The sequence below is a fragment of the Pogonomyrmex barbatus genome, unplaced genomic scaffold, assembly GCF_055798465.1.
Source record: "Pogonomyrmex barbatus isolate J1 unplaced genomic scaffold, ASM5579846v1 scaffold13, whole genome shotgun sequence".
In the NCBI taxonomy this organism is placed as follows: Eukaryota; Metazoa; Arthropoda; class Insecta; order Hymenoptera; family Formicidae; genus Pogonomyrmex; species Pogonomyrmex barbatus.
In genome coordinates this window covers 2406085-2427052 of record NW_028297109.1, presented here as the reverse complement: position 1 = coordinate 2427052, position 20968 = coordinate 2406085, and the positions used below count along the sequence as shown (strand labels likewise).

General features: G+C 29.7%; 4 protein-coding genes and 1 long non-coding RNA gene across 13 annotated transcripts; 3 read left to right on the top strand and 2 right to left on the bottom strand.

Moving 5' to 3' along the window:
- Nucleotides 1-862: 862 nt before the first annotated feature.
- On the bottom strand, nucleotides 863-1758 carry mRpS28 (mitochondrial ribosomal protein S28). Its single transcript, XM_011645782.3, has 3 exons — nucleotides 1447-1758; nucleotides 1237-1358; nucleotides 863-1099 (listed from the first exon to the last, which is right to left on the bottom strand). The coding sequence occupies exons 1-3, from the start codon at nucleotides 1756-1758 to the stop codon at nucleotides 925-927; spliced, it is 609 nt and encodes a 202-aa protein (XP_011644084.1). The 3' UTR covers nucleotides 863-924.
- mRpL14 (mitochondrial ribosomal protein L14) lies at nucleotides 1604-3222 on the top strand. 2 transcript variants are annotated; one of them, XM_011645781.3, is made up of 3 exons: nucleotides 1604-1745; nucleotides 2451-2671; nucleotides 2730-3222. In XM_011645781.3, exons 2-3 carry the CDS (start codon nucleotides 2485-2487, stop codon nucleotides 2981-2983), a joined length of 441 nt encoding a protein of 146 aa, XP_011644083.3. In that variant the 5' UTR covers nucleotides 1604-1745; nucleotides 2451-2484; the 3' UTR covers nucleotides 2984-3222. The 2 variants fall into 2 exon arrangements, with proteins under 2 accessions (XP_011644083.3, XP_088928418.1); XM_089072292.1 differs by lacking the exon at nucleotides 1604-1745 and adding an exon at nucleotides 1785-1921.
- A 1148-nt stretch (nucleotides 3223-4370) lies between these two features.
- LOC105431534 (phospholipid-transporting ATPase ABCA3) lies at nucleotides 4371-15252 on the top strand. Of its 2 annotated transcripts, none has more exons than XM_011645779.2 (25): nucleotides 4371-4859; nucleotides 6051-6626; nucleotides 6722-7023; nucleotides 7214-7372; nucleotides 7452-7692; nucleotides 7765-7932; nucleotides 8107-8294; nucleotides 8387-8548; nucleotides 8649-8757; nucleotides 8837-8991; nucleotides 9071-9232; nucleotides 9304-9375; nucleotides 9467-9605; nucleotides 10254-10491; nucleotides 10600-10759; nucleotides 10887-11100; nucleotides 11183-11704; nucleotides 11779-11904; nucleotides 12032-12253; nucleotides 12346-12618; nucleotides 12738-13048; nucleotides 13123-13270; nucleotides 13366-13576; nucleotides 14293-14506; nucleotides 14605-15252. In XM_011645779.2, the coding sequence occupies exons 2-25, from the start codon at nucleotides 6311-6313 to the stop codon at nucleotides 14815-14817; spliced, it is 5025 nt and encodes a 1674-aa protein (XP_011644081.2). In that variant the 5' UTR covers nucleotides 4371-4859; nucleotides 6051-6310; the 3' UTR covers nucleotides 14818-15252. The 2 variants fall into 2 exon arrangements, with proteins under 2 accessions (XP_011644081.2, XP_011644080.2); XM_011645778.2 differs by having other exon boundaries at nucleotides 5993-6626.
- On the bottom strand, nucleotides 15162-18231 carry LOC105431538 (uncharacterized). 7 transcript variants are annotated; one of them, XM_089072287.1, is made up of 6 exons: nucleotides 18116-18213; nucleotides 17247-17777; nucleotides 16654-16964; nucleotides 16212-16339; nucleotides 15732-15980; nucleotides 15162-15623 (listed from the first exon to the last, which is right to left on the bottom strand). In XM_089072287.1, the coding sequence occupies exons 2-6, from the start codon at nucleotides 17253-17255 to the stop codon at nucleotides 15538-15540; spliced, it is 783 nt and encodes a 260-aa protein (XP_088928413.1). In that variant the 5' UTR covers nucleotides 17256-17777; nucleotides 18116-18213; the 3' UTR covers nucleotides 15162-15537. The 7 variants fall into 7 exon arrangements, with proteins under 7 accessions (XP_088928413.1, XP_088928414.1, XP_088928409.1 ...); XM_089072288.1 differs by lacking the exon at nucleotides 18116-18213 and adding an exon at nucleotides 17883-18060; XM_089072283.1 differs by lacking the exon at nucleotides 17247-17777 and having other exon boundaries at nucleotides 18116-18231.
- Nucleotides 18180-19171, top strand: LOC148937553 (uncharacterized). Its single transcript, XR_016138263.1, has 2 exons — nucleotides 18180-18373; nucleotides 18465-19171. It is a non-coding gene; the product is annotated as an uncharacterized LOC148937553 (long non-coding RNA).
- Nucleotides 19172-20968: the final 1797 nt, after the last annotated feature.

Sequence of the window (20968 nt, the reverse complement as noted above, 5' to 3'; positions counted from 1 at the left end):
AAAATCTAAATATGTATAAAATCTAAATATGTATAAAATCAAACTTTTAAAAAGTAATTAATATAGATTTATATATTTTTTTATATCAATATTTTAGTGGCATTATATTTGCGGACTTTTATCGTTCTTTGAATATTCATATAACATACAATTATTCTTAATTAAATACTAGTAATATCTAAAAATTAATTTTATCTATGTTAGAGTATTTTTTTAAAGATATAAACTCAGAATTTAATCTCTTACATAATTTAAATGATTTTGATTTAAATATTAGATACTATATTTTCTTAAAACATTATTATGTTAGATTCTCAACAATACAAACCCAAAATCGAGACATAAAATAATCGAAATAAAACTTTAGTAAATTATACTAAATTATACTAAATTATTATAAATCACATTCTTATATTATTTCAATAAACATGAATATCATTCATGTGTGCTTCAATAATTATATCAAAAGTAACAATACTTTAAATTATTGTAAATAATTATACGTAATAAATGCTTGTATATGCAATAAGAAAACATGTTAGAAAAAGTTTTTACAATAGCCTATAGTATGTGACCAAACAAATACAAGCTAGTACTTTGCGAAAATAAACCATTTCTTAAAAATGAATTAAATTGATAATTTTCCTCTAATTTATAAATGTCTAAGTAAATATCTGTTAATGTTACATCCTCTGTTAATTTTACATATTGTTAAAGTAATTAAAAAATTGACAATAAAAATTAATATTAATACTAAAAAATTAATATGTGATTTTCTCGAATTACTTATATTTATGAACTTTTACTTATATTTGTTGTTCATATGCTATAAAAATATATATATATATATATACATGTCACATACATGTCATATTAATTTTATTTAACATAGACATTATCATATTATTATTAAACATCCTATATTTATGGTCTTCTTGTTCTTGCTTTCTGTTCTGCCATTTGTAATGGAGATGATATTAAACCAATTAAAGTGCAATCAGCTTCCAGAAGAGTCACATCGTTTACTGCGCCCAAAAATTTAGAGGAAAGTTCTAAATCCTTTATTCTCAATCGAACTTTAGATCCTCTCACATAGTATCTAAAATGAAGGAAAAAATTAATATTTAAAATAACATTCAAAATAATATTCAACATACAAACTATATTAAATGTTATTAAACAATATTTTAGAAAAGACCAGGTTTAATAGAAACTTAAAAGAATAAGCATACATACTGTTCGTTCTTGAGAGGTTTCCGACATACACAGTAAAATTTCCATCCAAAATCGATATACAAATCATTACCAATCACATTAAATACCTCGCCAGTTACAACTTTTCCTTCGGGATCACCCAGCTAAAGAAATATAAATAAAATTATGTACATAATAAAAAGCTATCGAAAACTATCTTGTACAATCATATGTATTACAAGAAATATTTACATCAACAAATTTAGAATTGCGCATCAAAGAAGTAAATGTTTGAGGCGTTTCTGACTTTTTATCGTCAATGTGCGAAAATTTGTCATAACTTCGCGCAAAGCCACTCAACTTCGTCTCGGATTCTACTTTAACGTTCTCTGTTGGCGTAACCTCTTTCTCGACACCGAATTCCAAAGATGGGCTTGAATCGTTGCTTTTTTCCTCTGAATCTTTATTCGTACTGAAACATCTTGCGGAGCAGGAATTTATTCGTAGAATATTGAGAGATCGCAAATGCGTTAATGTTCTTTTCAGACGAGGTAACTTGTTCATGATGACAAATAAAACTATCGTTTGTCGTTGATAACTTTCAGGTTATAACAAAACTTAGGTTAGGTGACACATTTGTTACGTTTTCTGTTGCTCAGAAGAATAATGATTAAACTTTAAAATTCAAAATTAGATTTTTATCTAAGCGAGAATTTTTCATTCTACAGTAAGCATAATTAAAAATATTTAATAAAAAATAATTTTCTCGAACTGTATGATTAATATCGTTATTAATTTATTTTTCGTCAAACAAAAGGTTATGTTTTATTGGTAGATAATTTATTTCTATCAATTATTTTTGTCAAATATTTCTATCAATATAAATTGATCTCAATTTAACTTATTTTTATTTCTTTTTAGTTTTTTAAAATTAAAAAAATAATAAAAACTAAACTTATCGATAGAAATGAATATTATAACAAATTTGATCACTGGATTAATACACACCAAGAATGTTATACATGGAATTATTGAAATGTAAAAAAATATATAAATATTTTAAATGATTGTATAAATATTCAACTATGATTTTATTCTATTTAGAAGAATATATTAAAGATTTCATCAAAAATATTATATGCATTACATTTAGATATGTTATATATAATAGCCTTTAATGAACATTAATTTAGTATATTGCCAATGACTAATTACCAAATTTTCTCTTGTATAATTTTATTTCTATCATATTTTAGATTGTCTTAAAAAGAAGATTGAAGCATTATAATAATGTTAGTATCTTCAGCAATAAATATTATAAGCAGGAATATTTTTACATCAACATCTGCAAATCAAGTAATTAAATTAACTCGATTGAGAGTAGTGGATAACAGTGAAATAGGCAAGCTAGCTATGATGGAAGGCAAACCACCACGATGTATACATGTTTACAACAAACTTGGAGTGGGATATATTGGTAAGATTTAATATGCAGAAACATGTCAATCATTATTATATAAATATTTTAATTATAGGAGATAGAATTTTAGTCGCAATAAGGGGTGAAAAGAAGAAAGGTATATTAGTAGGACTGAAGCAAAAACAAGCTCCTAAAGTTCCTAAATTTGACAGCAACAATCTGGTACTCATAGATGACAATGGAACACCTCTCGGTACAAGAATACATGTACCAATTCCACATATACTGCGAACTAAATTAAAAGAGAAAACCCATAGTAAAGGAGCAGATTATACTAAATTAATAGCGATTGCATCCAGATTTGTATAGAATATCTTATTAACTTATAGAAATATATATCAAATATTTCAATAAAGTTTCAATATTATAATTATTGTAAGATATCTTCTGCAAAGATTATTACATATTATATTTTATGGTTATTTATTGACTGTCAAGAGGGAAAAGGATAGTAATCATCTATTTTTTACAAATATCAAAGCCATTTCGTTTTATTCATATGTATTTACAAATTACACGCAATAAATTTCATTTTTTGCATGACATAATTCCAGTATGACTGTAGTGATAGGAATTTTAAGATTTAAAGATCATATACAAAATGACATATGCATAATATAAGCTCGTCTGAATCAATGAACTTTCAATATAAAGTTGCCATATTGATTTACATAGCATACTGATTGGTCCAGAGGATCTTATATTATACATATATGATCATTTTGTATGCGATGGTCTTCTCTAATGTAGACAATGTATTAAATGAAACGCAATTCCAATCTATGAAAGATAAAATGGCTATATTCCCGATTGTGTTCGGTATTATGTCTATGATTTTTTGGCTGTGTTCCGTTATGTCCACAATTTTTTGGTTCTGTTCTGTACATTTTGTGAATATAGCATGGAACAAAACCAGAAAATCATGAACACAATAAAATACAATCAGAAAGTCCGACATAATTGTATTATCTTTGGAGTAGTTTCTATATGACTATATAGTTCAATGTCCACATATGGCATACCTCTGTACTATACCACCGATTTACATTACTCAACATCTATATTCTTACATTATTCAACATCTCATTCTCAAATATTACTAAATTATAAATAAATATATGTCTAATCAGGATAATAAATCATAAAATAATTTTAATAAGTTAATAATTCAAATTTTAACTGCCATATCATAAAATTGTCAATCTTTGTATACCTTATTAATGCTTACATTTTTCTATGTATCATTAGTTTTATATTACAGAATAGAACCAAAATTTCACAAACATAAAAAATCTAAAAATCATAATCATGTTACTTATTGGAAAGTTTCGTGAATTCGACTATGTAATATAGTGTATATCTGCGAATATAAATACACTGTCTTAGTCATCTGATAACTATCACAAAAAATGTTATATAAATGCTATGATAAAAGAGAGTTGTTTTACATAATTAAATTAATTCCCATTTCACTTAATGGAATATTATATCAGCTGATCTAGTGATTCTTAACCTACGAGTTAATCCTAAAACTTTTAATATCCTACTTCTTTTACCATTTATCATATCACTTCTCATTTTAAGCAATCATATTAGCTGTCATTATAGTAACTGAACGTGAATCAATAATTAATGTTTTTAATGAGATTTCGAGTTTCTTTTTTTCTCTCAGATTCACTCTGTGTTGAATATCACTGACGCAGGTGTAGCTTCTTGGTAACTATCTACATATATATGTTGGATACGCAGAATTGAAGGTGTGACGATGTAGTTTTCTCTCTAGATATAGCTTCTTGGTAAATATCTACATATATATGTAGGATATATATGTAGGATATCCAGAATCAAAGGCGCTGACGGTGTAGTTTTCTGTCTACCACGTTACCACTCCTGTATCTTGACATTAATCCCTCTCACGGAGTGACGTCACGCACATTGCTGTCACGCAATTAGTCGATTGTTGGCAACTGTTAGCAACGCATTGATGTTAGTTACGCGATGTATCGTAAACGCGACGCGTTGAGTGAGAAGTGTGTACATAGTATATGCTAAAAAAATTCAATTTACCGTTATCAGCTTTGATAATGTGATAAGATGAAGCTTTATAAGGCACATAACAATTCCGCTACCAAATATATTTTTGAAAGATTCTATCATAGCGTCACTGAAATGTGACGGTTCTCTCGTGAGTACGCTTTATATATATATATATATAATTATCATTTCATTATCACACGTTGAAAACTTCGTTTATCTTATCTTTTCTTGTATCCGAAATGATAAGAATGTAAAAGTTAAATAAATTGTGTTTGACATACATTACATTCTGACATATATTACAAACATGCTCTTTCGCTGAATCGAATGTTTGACAATTACGTATGTTCGCACATGCAAATAAGTTAGATTAATTTGTCATATAATATTCGGGCACTATTCTGTGTTCTATTTGACGTGTTCAAATAAACACAGTCAAATGTTATGTAATATTCGTTTCGGATTTTTTGCAATTGAATTTTTAGCGAGTCAAATTTTTGAAAGAGGGTGTAGTCTGTTATTGATCAGAAACGAATTGTTGGAAATTTTCCATATAGTAATATATATATATATATATATATCTTTACACACATACATTTATAATTTTTAGTATTTAGAATGACAACAACTATTATCTGTCTATATTTAACTTTATAAATTTATCTTATTTGAAAAATGTACTGAATAATTTATATTAGAATCATTATATTAGAATCATTTTTTTGAAAATATAAATCTACTTGTAACTTTTTGAATATTTCATAATTTTATATAATATATATTTATTTTATAAACAGAAGAATACCATATTTACTTGCTTATTAAGAAGCATAAATTTTTGCAAAAATAGTTTTTCCATTCTTTTCTATTTTTTTTTCCTGTCACACACACACACACACACACATATGTATGTATATATACAACTAAATAATTATTTATGATTATCAAGAAGCCTAACGAATTTTAGCATATGTATATTTAGAGAGAAGATTCTAATTTTCTACTTAAATAATATGACATGTGTATATTTGAGTATATATCATAAAAATAAATCAATTAAGCTAAATTTATTAGTATTGATATCAAGAAAGATAAGAAATATCTATATATACATGGAAATATGTAATAAAAATTAGTTATCAAATCCTCAAATCCTTTTTGAGTTATTTAATTTTAATAAAATGTATCATGATTTTTCTCTTAATTTCGCTAGTCCTATCTATAAACTTTATCTTGATTCATGTTATACAACATAATAAGTTATTATTTATATTTGTTTAGATAAAATTTGTTATGACAATGATAATAAAGATAGAACTTTATTATCTTTATATTTAAGGAAGCAACAAGAAATAACACTTTTTATGCAGTATTGCAAATTATACTGAACATTTCAACATTTTGATGACCAAGGCTATACATAGTACATTTATATGATATGCTTCAAGTTGGAACCAACATATGCGTCAATTCTAATTACTTATTCAAGAAGCTTTGTACTTTCAATGGCAAACCAGCATATAGAGTATTTGCAGATATTTAAATAATATAGTCCACCAGTAAATTCTTATAAAGATTTTCTACTAAATTATAATAAAAATGGCTAGTGGATGGAAAGTTTTTGGCTTGTTACTATATAAGGACCTGATAGTACGTAAAAGACATTGGCGGATGACACTATTATTGCAAACTTTAATACCCATTGGATTATTTGCATTATTGCAAGCAGTAAGAGATTATAGTGTTCAGCCTCCAGCCGTAGTAAATGAAAGCACTTATTATCCTATATATACGCAAGATGAACTAATGTGGAAACTTGATAATGGTTTAGTCAAGATATATTATTTGCCAAAAAATACATATACAGAGAAGATCATGGATTCTGCTAGAAAATGTCTTACACTCTTAGCTGATAGTAAGTACTATTTAAAATGGCATTAAATGGCATTAAAAAATATAACTAAGATTGTTTAAATAATACTAATTATATTTTTTCCTGTTTTTATACAGATGTGATAGGCTTTGCTAACGAGACTGAAATGGTAAACACTTATACTCTTGCTCAAGCGAAAGATCCAATAATTTCTGTAGTAGCAGTTGTTTTTGAACAATACAACAAACCTACCATAAAATATAAAATTAGACATTCTTGGAAGATTCCATATGCTTTGTATCAAAATATATTACATGGTGAACATATATCTTCATCACCTACAATATATTTTGATATGATACCATTTGCGCAAGTTCAGATATGCGTAGATGGAGCACTCATAAACCAAACAGTTCCAGGTTCTATGTCGAATATAAAGGTATTATAAGCTTTTTTAAAGAAAATATATTAATGTATCTTCTTATTAATAATAAATACTTTATTATCAAAATAAAAACTTTTGAAAAATATAAATATTTATGCGTATGTTGAGACAGATAAATGGATAATATATCATTGTAATATGATGGGATTATTTTTTTATCATTTTCTTATATATTTGTTATTAGATGTCACTACAAAGAATGCCTTACCCACCATATGTCAAAATAGATGACCTTGATATAGCATTACGTGAAGCAATTAGTTTATTTGCAGTTATAATCTTTGTAATTCCACTTTGCGTAGAAGTTAGCTATGCATCAAAAGAGAAGTTTATTGGTGTAAACGTAAGTATAATATTATTTCTTTCTATTTCTTGCAGATTCTTAAACACTAAAAAATAATTATCTGTTTTATTATTCTCAGGTTTTAATGGCAATGAATGGAGTCAAATCAGCCTATAATTTATTTAGCTGGTTAATTACAGGAATAGTATTCAGCAATCTTTATATATTACCGATACTTATATTATTTAAGCACACTTTTTCTAGCAATGTTGAAGCTTATTTGGAATATGGAAATGGATTTATATTTTGGTTCTTATTTAGTACATATGTCGCTCATCTTATAACATTTGGCATGCATATTGCAGCATATTTTTCAAAACGTATGTATCTTTTTATAAAAAAGATAATTTATTTAATTTATTTAAATATATAAATTCTCAATATTTTTATAGCACGTCTTGTGATAACTATCATAGTTATTGTTTATATGGCGGCATTTTCACTTCACCAAAACATGGCAAGAGAAGAAGTTTTTAGCATTATACCATATTTTGGTATTATATTTCCTAATATTATGCTGTTTAGATTTTTTGAGGAAACAAATGCGCATGAAACCAAATGTAAGTAATAATTTTCAAGTTATTTATATTAATTGATTATATTAATAGCTAGAAAAAAAAACTTTAAAATGAATATTAAACTATAAAGGATATGTATACATATATGTATGTACACATATGACATGTATTGTTTTTGGCAAGCAAAAGAACAAAACATTTTTCTTTTTTTTTTAGTACTTGGTATTCAATGGAGTAACTTTTTTGTTCCTGGGAAAGTAGAATATGGTATTGTAGGAAGTCCAGGTTTTATATTTCTCTTTTCAATCTTGGGTGCTGTGATACATTTTACACTTGCAGTATATATAAATGCTATACTTCCTGGCAAATATGGAGTCCGGAAAACTCCATTATATTTTTTGAAGGTAAGTTTATGCAAGGATCATTAATGGAGTAAAAGAAAAATATTATATGTGTCTATAAGTCTATAATAGTTTTATATCATACTTTATTACAGTGTGTCAAAAAGAACAAGGTAGCTCTTGATGAAGAAGCTGGTGAATTTGATTATGATAAGGTTAATGAAGATTTTGAGCCAGTAATAGGTGGTGTGTTAACGCCCGGAATACAAATACGTAATCTTAAGAAGTCTTATACAATGAGCTATTTACGAAAATCCGTGAGTTTACATAAAAGGCATCTATTTTATTAAAATTCTGATAAAGATTATTTTGTGTGATAAAGAATATTTTATGAAAATTAATTGTATATTATTCCAGAAAGTCCATGCATTAAAAGGAGTATCTGTAGATTTTTACAAAGGACAAATTACTGCTCTGCTTGGACATAATGGAGCAGGAAAAACTACGCTTATGTCTATATTAACAGGTATTACAGTATGTTATGTAATAGTTTTAAATGAAAAAATTATTTCGCTAAGAATATATTAATTATATTTATTTAAAAGGTGTGACAAGCGAAACAGAAGGGAAAGTATTTATAAACGGCAAAAATATAAGAAAATATTTAAGCAGTATTAGAAATGATTTGGGTTTATGTCCCCAAGAAAATATGGTTTTCCCAGATTTGACTGTATTTGAACAAATAGAATTCTTCGGTTTGGTAAGGATAATAATTCTTGTAAAATAAAAATAATATTAATAATGTGAATTATCTATATTTAATTTTTATGTCATAACAGTTGAAAGCTAAAAATAAAACCAGAAGCGAAGTTCAAAGAGATGTTCACGTTTTGCTTTCTAAGTTAAAGCTTTCTGAAAAGAAGAATTTTCTTCCTAGCAAACTTTCTGGTGGTCAACAAAGAAGGCTGTGTCTTGGAATGGCACTTATTGGCGATGCTAGCGTAAGTTCTGAAATAGAGATATAATGTGTTGTATTATATTAATTTTTCAAAATAATTTTATATTTATCCAGATTATAATTTTGGATGAACCAACATCAGGAATGGATCCTGAAACCAGAAGAGATACTTGGGATATTATATTAGTAAGAAAATTTGACTTTTTCAAAAAATGTTTGTATGCTTTATGAGATGTTACACATTTATATATATAATACCGTTGATATTTTTTAATAGAAACTTAGAGGAGAGAAAACAATATTGATTAGTACACATAATATGGAAGAGGCTGATATACTTGGTGATAGAATTGCTATACTGCATACAGGTCGTCTTAGAAGTTATGGCACTCCAATGTTTTTGAAGAAACAATATGGTATGATCGCGTGTTTATTTATTTTTAAACATGACATCTACAAGATGTATCATTTTAAACAGTTCGTTTGAAAGCTGAACATGATAAACAAAATTTATAGAGTTTAGAAAAGTTTAGAAGAAAAAAAAAAGATTTATTATTTAATTTTTAATTTTTTAAAAATGATTTTTTTCAAGATTATTTTAAGGTCACTTTTATTTTTTTAAATAAAACCTTATACCTTTATATAACCTTTGTTGAATATATCAACGTAGTTTATTTTTTAGAAAAAGCTATTATATAATTATATTTAGAAATTAATTAAGTTAATTTATACTTTATTTTGATATATTTTGTCAAATACTTTATGAAAGTTTGAAATCGCTACATTTAAAATTCATTAAAAATAATGGTGACATAAGGAATTATTTTAAATTTATATATAAACATTCAAAAAAATTAAAAAATGTCTAGATACCAGAAACTTTGTCTTATTGAACATTGCCAGAATTCTATTCTCTATAAATTTTGTCTAAAGTATTTTTGCTTAGATTCAATTGTTAAGATATTTAGGCTAGACTGGTTAAAAAAGATATCTTGTATATTTAAATTATTTTAAAATTGGTTAAAAAAATACCTTGTATATTTAAAATATAATTTTTTTTATAGGTCATGGACATATTGAAGTTACATTATCAACAAAATCTTGGTGTTCTCCTGAAAAAATCATAAGCAAATTTGATTCAAGAACGCAACAGCTTAGTGTTGATAGCGAAAAGATTGTTTTAAATGTACCATTTACCGATTCTCTACCACAATCATTGGACAAAGTAGAGAATGAAAAGAAAAAATTAGGAGTTACTGGGATAAGTGTGTCATTGATTACTTTAGAACAAGTATTTTTAAAGTATGTAGAAATTTATTTTATATTATTATTTATTATTATTTTAATTATATTATTATTATATATCTTATATTATTATTGATATATTCTTATTTTGTCTATTTGTTATAGAATTATAAAGAAAGAAGATAACGGAAAACATCTTAACGAATTATTTACAGCACCATTACCGAAAATTACAGGCCATGAACTATATATGCAATCAATATTAGCATTATTTTGCAAGAAATTCACATATACCAGAAAAAATCTGACTAACTTATTGATGATAGTACATATTTCTTTATAATAATTATTTTATTAATTAAGAAAGATAATTTCTATCAATTTTATGTTTTTTTATATTTTAAAAATAAAAAAATTTCTTCTATTTGTTAATATATCATTAATATTTTCAGCTATTTCTTCCTATCTTGTCAGTAGTTTTAATGGCATTAAGTTATAATGTACCAAGTGACTCTACAGATATTGTTCCATTAAATCTTGGTATGTATAGATATCCTAAAACTTTATATTCATCAGATGATGATCAGCTTGGCCAAAAATACAAAGATGTTGTCCAATATTACGGCGAAGTGGAACAAGTAACTCCACATATGAGTGTTACAAGTGGTAAATATAATTTTCTATTAATAATGTAAAGAATTTATCTAAATAAGTCTAGTTTTTCTTTATCTTTATTATTTTTTTTTAGCTCTTCTAAATTCTTCTTTGGAGGATATTGTGAAATATCGGAACAATCTTATTGTATCCGCCGAATTTAATACCACTGAAAACAATACGATATTAGCTAATGGTTTTTTCTCTAGTTTAGCGCTTCACAGTGTGCCATTGACAGTGAATCTTTTGAGCAATTCATTTATTAAAGCTTTTGCTGGCAATGAACATTCAATTGTTGTATCTAGACAACAATTACCAAATACGTTATTTTCAACTAGAATGGAATCACCGGATGCGGAATCAATTTCGCGTGTCATGATATTTTGTTCATTTTTCTTCCCCACTATAGCACTTTTTGTAATACATCCTTTACAAGAAACAATGACAAAAGTCAAACAACTTCAACGTATGACTGGTGTTACATCATTATCATACTGGAGTACAATGTTTGCTTTTGATCTTCTGATATTTACAGTATGCGTATTGCTAGTTACTTTAGCACTTTACATCATGGATGTTATTCTTGATATTCGTCTATATTATAGAGTAGAAATATGTAAGTTCTTAATTTAAGTTATATTTAATATTAGTATAAATTAATCTTTTTATTTATGTATACTTTTCTTTCAGTATGTATGATATTGATGTTACAATTATTTGGTATCAACGTTTTACTTATTGTATATCTATTTAGTTTTATGAATAAATCAAGAAATACTATAACAACAATTTTGGGTATTGCTCCACTTGGTCTTGGTAAGTTGTAATGTTTATAAATATTATAATTTTTGATAGGTATATTAAAAAACTAAATTTAATGCATTTAAAAAATGCAAGTAAATTATTACTTACAAAAAGCAATAAATTTAAAAAAATATTTCAGTTGTAATACAGTATCTTGTACATGAAGTAATACACAATTTTGACTGGCTTAATCCGCTACATATTCTGCAGAAGAGACTTTTCCGCCTAATTCCTTATGTAAGTTTGTTTCATGGTCAATTCTCTTTCTTCAAAATAGCAGTACAAAATGCAAGATGTCGTCGTCTACCAAATAAACTTCAAGAAGTAGTTTGTTTTGCAAAGATCAAAGATCCATGTTGTGGTAAGATAATACAATATTTATATTGAATGTCATTTTGAATTATTATTAACAGTTACAGAATTTATAATTTACTTTCATCATAATTCTTCTAGATATGGAATGTATAGACGGAGATTGCAAAAACCCATTGCCTTACTTTAATGACTTTACAGAAGATATGAATTTCGAAGAAAGTATAGTATATCTTGCTGTAACACCAATTTTGTATTTTGGTTTATTGATTATGTTAGAAGAAAAGATCTTTCCGAAATTATTTGGAAAGATAGTTGGTTCAAAATTAAGGAAAGAACAAGATATAATGGATGATCAAGTGAAGAAAGAAAAACTTGCAGTAGCATTAGAAATTAATAAAATTAATAGTCAGAGTAAGAAATCATTTTTAGTATTTTAATGACGTATAAGAATCAGATGCGCGTAAATAACCGAATTTATGAGTTTTATAAAATAATTGTACATAGTAAAGGCTAATCATATGACTTTACAGATGTAAATTCTGCAAAAGAAATATTGAAAATAGATGCTATTAATGCAGACACTACTAATTCTGAACTATTACAAAGTCCGATAAGCGAGAATAATAGTCTCTTTCTGGTATATGAATTAAGTAAATATTATGGGAAACTGATGGCCGTAAAAGAAATCAGTTTTCGAGTGAAACCACGGGAATGTTTTGGATTACTTGGCGTAAATGGTGCTGGAAAGAGTACAACTTTTAGAATGCTAACTGGAGAAGAAATGTCGAATAGTGGCATAATGTACTTAAAGCAAGCAGAAATTCATTCAGATAGGACAAATGTAATAATGCAAATGTAGTAATTTTATTTCTTCAATATTGTTTACAATATTAGATAATTTTTTTTCTGTTTTAGTATCTTTCTGAGATGGGATATTGTCCACAAACTGATGCTTTGATACCATCCTTAAACACTTTTGATCATTTACGATTGTTTGCCCGTCTTCGCGGCATACCAAAATCCAATGTGGAATTGGAAGTTAATAAATGGATTAATAGATTGAGTAAATAAATTACAATAAGTTTTTAAAAAGAATATATATATATATATATATATATATATATATATATAGTATATATAATATACAATATATTTCAGATTTAACTGCTTGTATGAAACAGCCAAGCAGTACTTATAGTGGTGGTAATAAAAGACGTTTAAATATTGCGATGGCTCTTATCGGTAATCCTACTCTTGTGCTCTTGGATGAACCTACAACTGGTGTCGATCCTGCAGCTAGAAGATCGCTTTGGAATACTCTGCAGTCCTGTCAAGCAGGAGGGCAAGCTATTATACTCACGTCTCACAGGTATTTATTAAAATCTATATAACAACGAGAAACATAGCCAATTCCTCGGCAAGTAGGGCGTTGATTGCTAAATCTTTTATATGAAATAAATTTAAATAATTATATTACCAATTACTGTGTGTCACTTAATTTTAATAGACTTTCCATGTAGTAGTTCTATAATAATTTGATAATCAAATATTTTGATATCGATTAAAATCTCCCTTTTTATTATCTCTCTCTCCCCCACAGAAAATATATATTGCGAAAAATATTAGCCAGGGATCGAACCTGGATCGTCTGCTCTCCGGGCAGGCATCTTATCTATACATCTATTACATCATAGAGACTATAATAATATTTATCGCAATACTTAGATAAATAATGTATTGAACATCTTTTTCAGATGATATAAGAATAAACTATACATTGATATAAGCTGGATACATGTTAATAAACAACAATGAGAAACATTATAGAATCACTACGTTGAAAGTTTGCTAAAACTAAGTGGCAGGTAGTTGATAATATAATTATTTGAATTTATGTCATATAAAAGATTTAGCAAGACTTTGCTTGCCGAGGAATTGGCTATGTTTCTCGTTGTTAACATATACTCGGCTTATATCAATATATAATTTAAAACCTATATATTTGAAGTAAAATATTAGCATTAAGATTTAAATTATTTATTCATTTTATTAAATTCATTTTATTAAAATTACGTTATTCAACAGCATGGAAGAGTGTGAGGCTCTTTGTAATAGACTAGTCATTATGGTCAAGGGTGAATTAGTCTGTATTGGTGCAAGTCAAGAATTGAAGCAACGATTTGGAGCAGGTTATGATATTCATGTAAAATTAAATCCAAGTCGAAAAGATGAGGATGTTAATACTATTAAGAATATTATTCAATCTACTCTAACATGCGACATCAGAGATGAAAACTTGGTAACAATTGCTTTTTGATATCTTTAATATCTAATTAATATCTAATTGCTTTTTCTCTTTTTTTATTTTGTTAATTGATTTTTATTTATTCTTTACAGGGTTTTCTTGCCTATCATGTAACTGATTCTAATACAACATGGGAAAAAATGTATGATACAATGAAGAATCTGAAACAAAAATATAACTGCATTGAAGATTATGCCGTTTTGTCTGCAACTCTAGAACAACTCTTTATTCAATTTGCAAGAGGAGCTGAAATGGTTGAGTCTGATGTATCTCCAACTGTTACTAGTCATCAAGAAATAGTATAAATTAAATGCGTCTTATTGGATGCAAAAATATGTTTAAATATATTAAGTAAATCTAATTATAATTTTATTTCATGAAATAATTATCAGTACATGTATGTAATTTAATGTTAATCAAATAATTATTATATATTGCTTTTGAATTATTGCAATGTAATAATTTTATCAGATCTATTTGAATATTTTATGTAAACAAAATAAGTTATAAATATTTTATATAGACATAACAGATAAGGGAGAAAAAATATAAATTTAACTATATTATTAACTTATAATAAATATTTAAAAATAATTTATATATATGTATATACATGTAAAGCAATTTATATGATATATATTTCACAATGTTAATATACCATTCATTTATTCAAATATTAAATGTACATTTTTCAAAATTAATATATGCTTATAATGTACATATTAAACGTGTAAAAATAATTGTGTATTGCAGTTGTTAAATTCTTACATAATCATATCATATGTATATTACAAATACACATTTTTCGAAATCACTGTAGTACCTGAAAGAGATGCTTAAACTTCATTGCACAAAAGCAATTTCAAGAAGAAAAAGTTAGAGCAGGCGTTTCATAAATAAAAATCATACTTCATATAAATGAAAAAATTGCGTAAATGATATTGTTATGTACATAAGACGAATAAACAGAAAATGATATGCGTGTACGGAATGCACATGATAGATGATTCTCGCCAAATCGCTGCTCAGTATCGATAGCCACCATCTGAACTTGTCTGATATGAGCTCGGTCCCTGATACACATTGCCTTCATGACTACCATGACCACCCACTGAAATTACGGGATAAATAGATTATACGCGTAAAATATTTAAATATATATGATTATTCGTTTCAATTTGTATATTATATTCAATTGATTATGTTCGAAATTTCATACCTCCACTAGGATACCCACTACCTCCTCCATGTGAATACCCTCCAGCACCACCGTCCTGATTCTCTCCTCTGGCTTCGGCGGCAAGCGCTAGTTCAACACCTCGTTGAATTTCCGGCGGAATCGGAGGCGGCGTTGGCAAGTGGGCACCTTGGGGATGGAAACCGTATTCGTCCGCCGTATATGTGACCGAATATTGCATACCATCGGCTCCGGTATAAGAAAAGGATCCGCTTACTACCTCGGATTCTCCTGTAAGATCGAAATGTTCACATTCTAATGCAACGATGCTCTTCTAGCATCAATGAATCAATTGCATTGCGACGAGGCATTTCCACGATTTCAGAGGCATATTATTTAGCTATCATTTATTAAAAATTTATTAAAATTGATTCAATGGAGTTTGAAAATAAAATACAACTGCTTCAGCGGAGTGATTTAATTAAATAATTTAATTGAAAAATAAAAATGCAATTTCTATACCTTGTCGATGACCCGTTTCTTGTACGCTAATACCATTTCCGCTCTCATAGCTGTATTGATAGTTTCCGTCACCAACATTCTCATTGCTGTAAGAAATGATAGGTATTTCTTGACCGCCACTCGGTCTACTACCTAAAATGCGAAATAAAATATTAAGAATTATATAACTAAACTGCTTTCTGAAAAAAATTAATTAGTTTTCAAAAAAGTCATGATGCAATTATTTCTAAAAGAAGATATTTATTTATTAAGAAATCGGAGATTTTTTTATTCTTAATAAATAATTTTTAATTCTTAATAAATAATTAATTTTTTATTCTTAATAAATTTCGATCGTTCGTTATATCGTTCAATAAATTTTAATTATTTAATCGTTTAATAATTATAACAGAGATTTGTGTAATAATACACAGGACAAAGTAATTATTTCTTTGCTTTAAACTTATCACCTGTAAAAGCGTTACCAATACTCCCGGAACCAAATCCACTTGGAGCACCATAGCCACCAGAACTACTAGGACCACCAAAACCACTAGAAGCACTTGGACCACTAAGACCACCTGAACCACTTGGACCACCAAAACCAATTGGACCACTGTGTTTAATGGGTCCACCTCCACCTTGTTCTGGGGATGGAGGATGAATCAATCCCGCTCCACCCGCACTTCCGGCACTACCAGGAGGGAGGTAAGTGCTGTCCAATCTCGCAGCATAACATGTACCAATGATGGCCAATACCGCAATGACGACCTGCTAAAACAATACAAATTAATTAAATTCAACAAAATTCAAAAAGTACAATTGTATAATATAATAAATGAAATATTAGGCAAACAGAAACAAATTTCATTTTTTTCTTCTCAGACACGTCCGTACACGGGATTGAAATCACGCGATGTTTGGAAAATAATCGGCAATGAAATATTCGTTTATTTTTTATTATCGTGATCGAATAAGAAATCAGAGATTCATCCTAGATTTTGAGATTTCGAAAATACAGAGAGATTTACAACCCCATGTATGACTCATATGTACCGGTTTCATTTCGCTGGTTGTGCGTATGCTCGTCAAATAAATCCCAGTGATGTTTACTGCGTCGCGTTACTACGGAATTTAAATCGTGTATCGTCAAACTAACGACGATAATTGGTCTGCACAGATCAAGTCGGATCTAGCATTCTTATATACTGATCCCGCACGAGGATCGTCTTCCTCCCACTCGCCAATGAGGAGCCGCGGATGGCACCACGGCTAGAGATAACCCGGTGATGCGTTCCTCGAAGATTCGCCCGGCGAATCCTCGTTGACGAAAGGTGCCGAGAGGAGAGGAAGAGAGAAAAGAAGATCCCGAAGCTATCGGATGAAAAGTGCACAGTGGGGGAGGGCCGTCGGAGGAGGCGGCAATGGCAGAGGAGGCTTCTGTCGAGATGAACCTCGTCGAGCTAAGATGAGGGATGATTGCGAAATATCATGTTGATACAGATCGGGGCAGGCATCTCCGGACAGATCTGAAGGTCGGCCAATGGGATCGGCATGAAAGCGAAGCGATGCGGTCGAGGCAATGAGCTGTAAAAGCAAAGCGAGTCAGATGATACTGTTATTGGCCGCTTGAAACATATTTCACTTTCGTTACAGGTGAATTATTGATTAAACAGTATTATTTAAAATCACTTCTTATTTATAAATAATAGAAATTAGCAGTCTCAATCGAGATTTTCTTCAAATTTTTTTCAAATTAATCGAAGCACTCTATTTGGTTCATCTTCGGTGCAGCCAGAGGATGAAGAGGGAAGCAGAAGCGAGAAAGCGTGGAAAAGCAGTCGAGCCGATGACGCGGCCGGCATGCACTCGCCTTGCGTTTCTCCCTTGTAATTATATCGGCTCTTTCAGCGCGGGAATTATACCTGCGGGGTCGCGATCACCGTCATCGTCGTCGTCGTCGTCGTCGGCGACGCTGCTGCGACTTACAAAGAGTAATGCGGCGCACCGCAACTCGAGCTTGCGCAATCGTCGCGTGGAGAACATCTCCGGATCTCATGAGTCGATATCATGCGTGCATGTACGATGATTTGTGCGTGTGCACATGTGTGCTAGGTCGGGAATTGGGTGCCTGAGCAATCTGGGATGATCTCCCGTACGGAACATAGTGTTAAACGTGTGATGTAAAGTTTATCTTCCTCTGCTGTTGGTTACAGCAATATTAATGAGAGCTATTATCTCGTCAAGCGTTCTCATCAGCGCTTTTTTATTTAGACCGTCTGGATATTCGGATAATTATATGGCCGAGAATCAGATCCGGTTAGTCGAAGTTTCGATGATTACGCAAGACAAATTATAAAAGACTGAGCTAAAAGCGATTTCAAGCTCACATCCGTGTAATCCTTCGCGAGAATGTTACGCATCCATATAATTATGTGACTCCGACGTGGCTCAGCACCATAAACAGTACCATAAAATAGAACTATGCTCAGATGCGCGTAGCGAAGTGCGTTTGAAATCGTCAGGGTATTACCGATTGGCACGTAACTCGTCGGTTAACGATCTACCTTAGGTCACCGTAGGTTGCCGTAGACGAAGCGATGATCGCATCCCAATAGGCACTCGCCTCATAATGGAGAGAAAGATGCCGTACGTGCTCGTCTAGATTCCCAGAGAGATAGAGCGGCTGAACTTCGGATCCGTATTAAGAAATCCGTACCTGAAATGCTTGCATGCTTCGACATTACGTGAGACTCGGCAGATTCGGTGTGCAAAATGAACAAATAGTATATTGAAAGAAATGCAGCCGTCTGTGCGTTCGCATGCGTGTACAACGCTTCACAGTATCTGAATTTAAATAGATACATTCCGGAAAAATCAGACATAAAATTGCAAATAAATGCAAAATTGCAAATAATCATGAATTCAACGTATCAAAGTAGGTGTAAAAATTTTTAATTAAAGTAAAAAAATAAAAAAAAGATTTCAATTTGGGGTGAAATGACACGGTATTGGAACGTGATGATTTACTCTGTTCTCTAAGAGGAATCTCATTAGTTATTGATTCTTCTTTCTAGTATATTCTGATCTACGGCACGCTATCGGTGCATTTATCTGTTTTGTTGCTCATGTTTCGCTAGAGATGAGATTCATCTCTTAGAGAAATCTCTTTCTCCTTCTTTCTCTCTTGGAATTAGTGCAATGTGAATCCCGAAGTGCATCGAATTCCATGCACGTCTGTTTGCCCACAGCGTCGGGAAATAATTGGAAGGATCGAAGAGAAGCGATTTTCCGCAATTAATTCTAATGATCTCAGCGTCCTCCAGATTTTATCAAATGCGTCTAAATCTTTATATTTCGAGGTCTCAGCCTCCAATTGGCGGTGCTCCTTGAATGCAGATTTTTTTTCTCTAAAAAAGGACGGTTAAAAAATTAAATACAATTTATTTGAAATTTATTATATATTTTTGCCATCTACCCAAGTTACCTCTTTTAATATTACTTCTTTTGCCACTCTAGAATTAAAGTGTGATTCATTTGAATTTATTTTATATTTTTGTCATTCAAACATTACATTTATTAATAGGCTTTTACTTGGCTTGTCTGTATTATTAATTTTCTGGGAACTAGCCGAGTAATCCGACGGCGCGAACTCCAGACCAGATTTCGACAGCGTATCGCGGAAGTATCTCGCGAGATATTGAAGAACGATATATGTAAGAGATAGTACAGAAACAGAAACGTGTGCTCTACCTGCTCCGCTCTCTTCCTCGACCTCGCGACGCACGCGATCACGCTATTTCGAAAGAATAGGAGCCCGCGTCGTGGAGGTCGATGATGAAGAAGAAAAAAAAGAGCTGCGATCTTCTTCGGCTGTTCTCTCTTACGCATCGCAGTATTGACGCAATTGTACGACGTAGCAAAAAAAGGAAGCAGGGAAGAAGAGCGGATTTCTACGTCTCGCGCGGGATTAAAAAGTAGACGTGCGATCGCGGTCATTCGAGTCTTTTTTACGTTCCAGACTGGCGCGGTACCGAGTCTAGATTGGGATAAATTATAGCGCGAACAGCGATTAAGTACCAACACAGTATTTCAGTAATTTTTAATCAATACTGTATCACTGATATTCATAATAAAGCGATTATCCATTCAAATGCTAAAACCCTATCAAACGTTTTTTCGAGCTCGGATGAAAATTAATACTAGTGAAATGATAAAATTGTACTGATGTAAAAATATGATAAATTTCTTTCTGAATTTTGTCGTATTGTAAGCTTCAATGTCAAACTCTCTGTCAAACTGTATATGTGTGTTCGTAATTAATTTCATAAATTTATATATAATTATACATAAATTTATACAATTCATAGCAATGCTTCGCGTAGAGATTTTAAAGTAATAATGCATTAATGTTTAAGAATTTATATGAAGTAAGATTGGGCAATAATTACTCAGTTACAAGTAATAAAATTAAAAAGCTATATATATATATATATATATATAAAATGAATTATGTGATTCTAAATTGTGCATATGCCCCATATATAGCGAGCGCGCTAAAATTGGTGCAACTCTTCACGCTTATACTGATACTAATTGCCATCTTCAAAAGCGTAAATTTTTCATTCAAATTTCTGACGTCATAGATATGAATACTCACTAATAACTGAGGATAGATATAAACATCTGAGAGTCGATTTCTTCATACGCATGAAACGCTAAACTTAATTACATATGTACCAATTTGCGCTCGCTTCGATCACGTTGCGAATTAATGG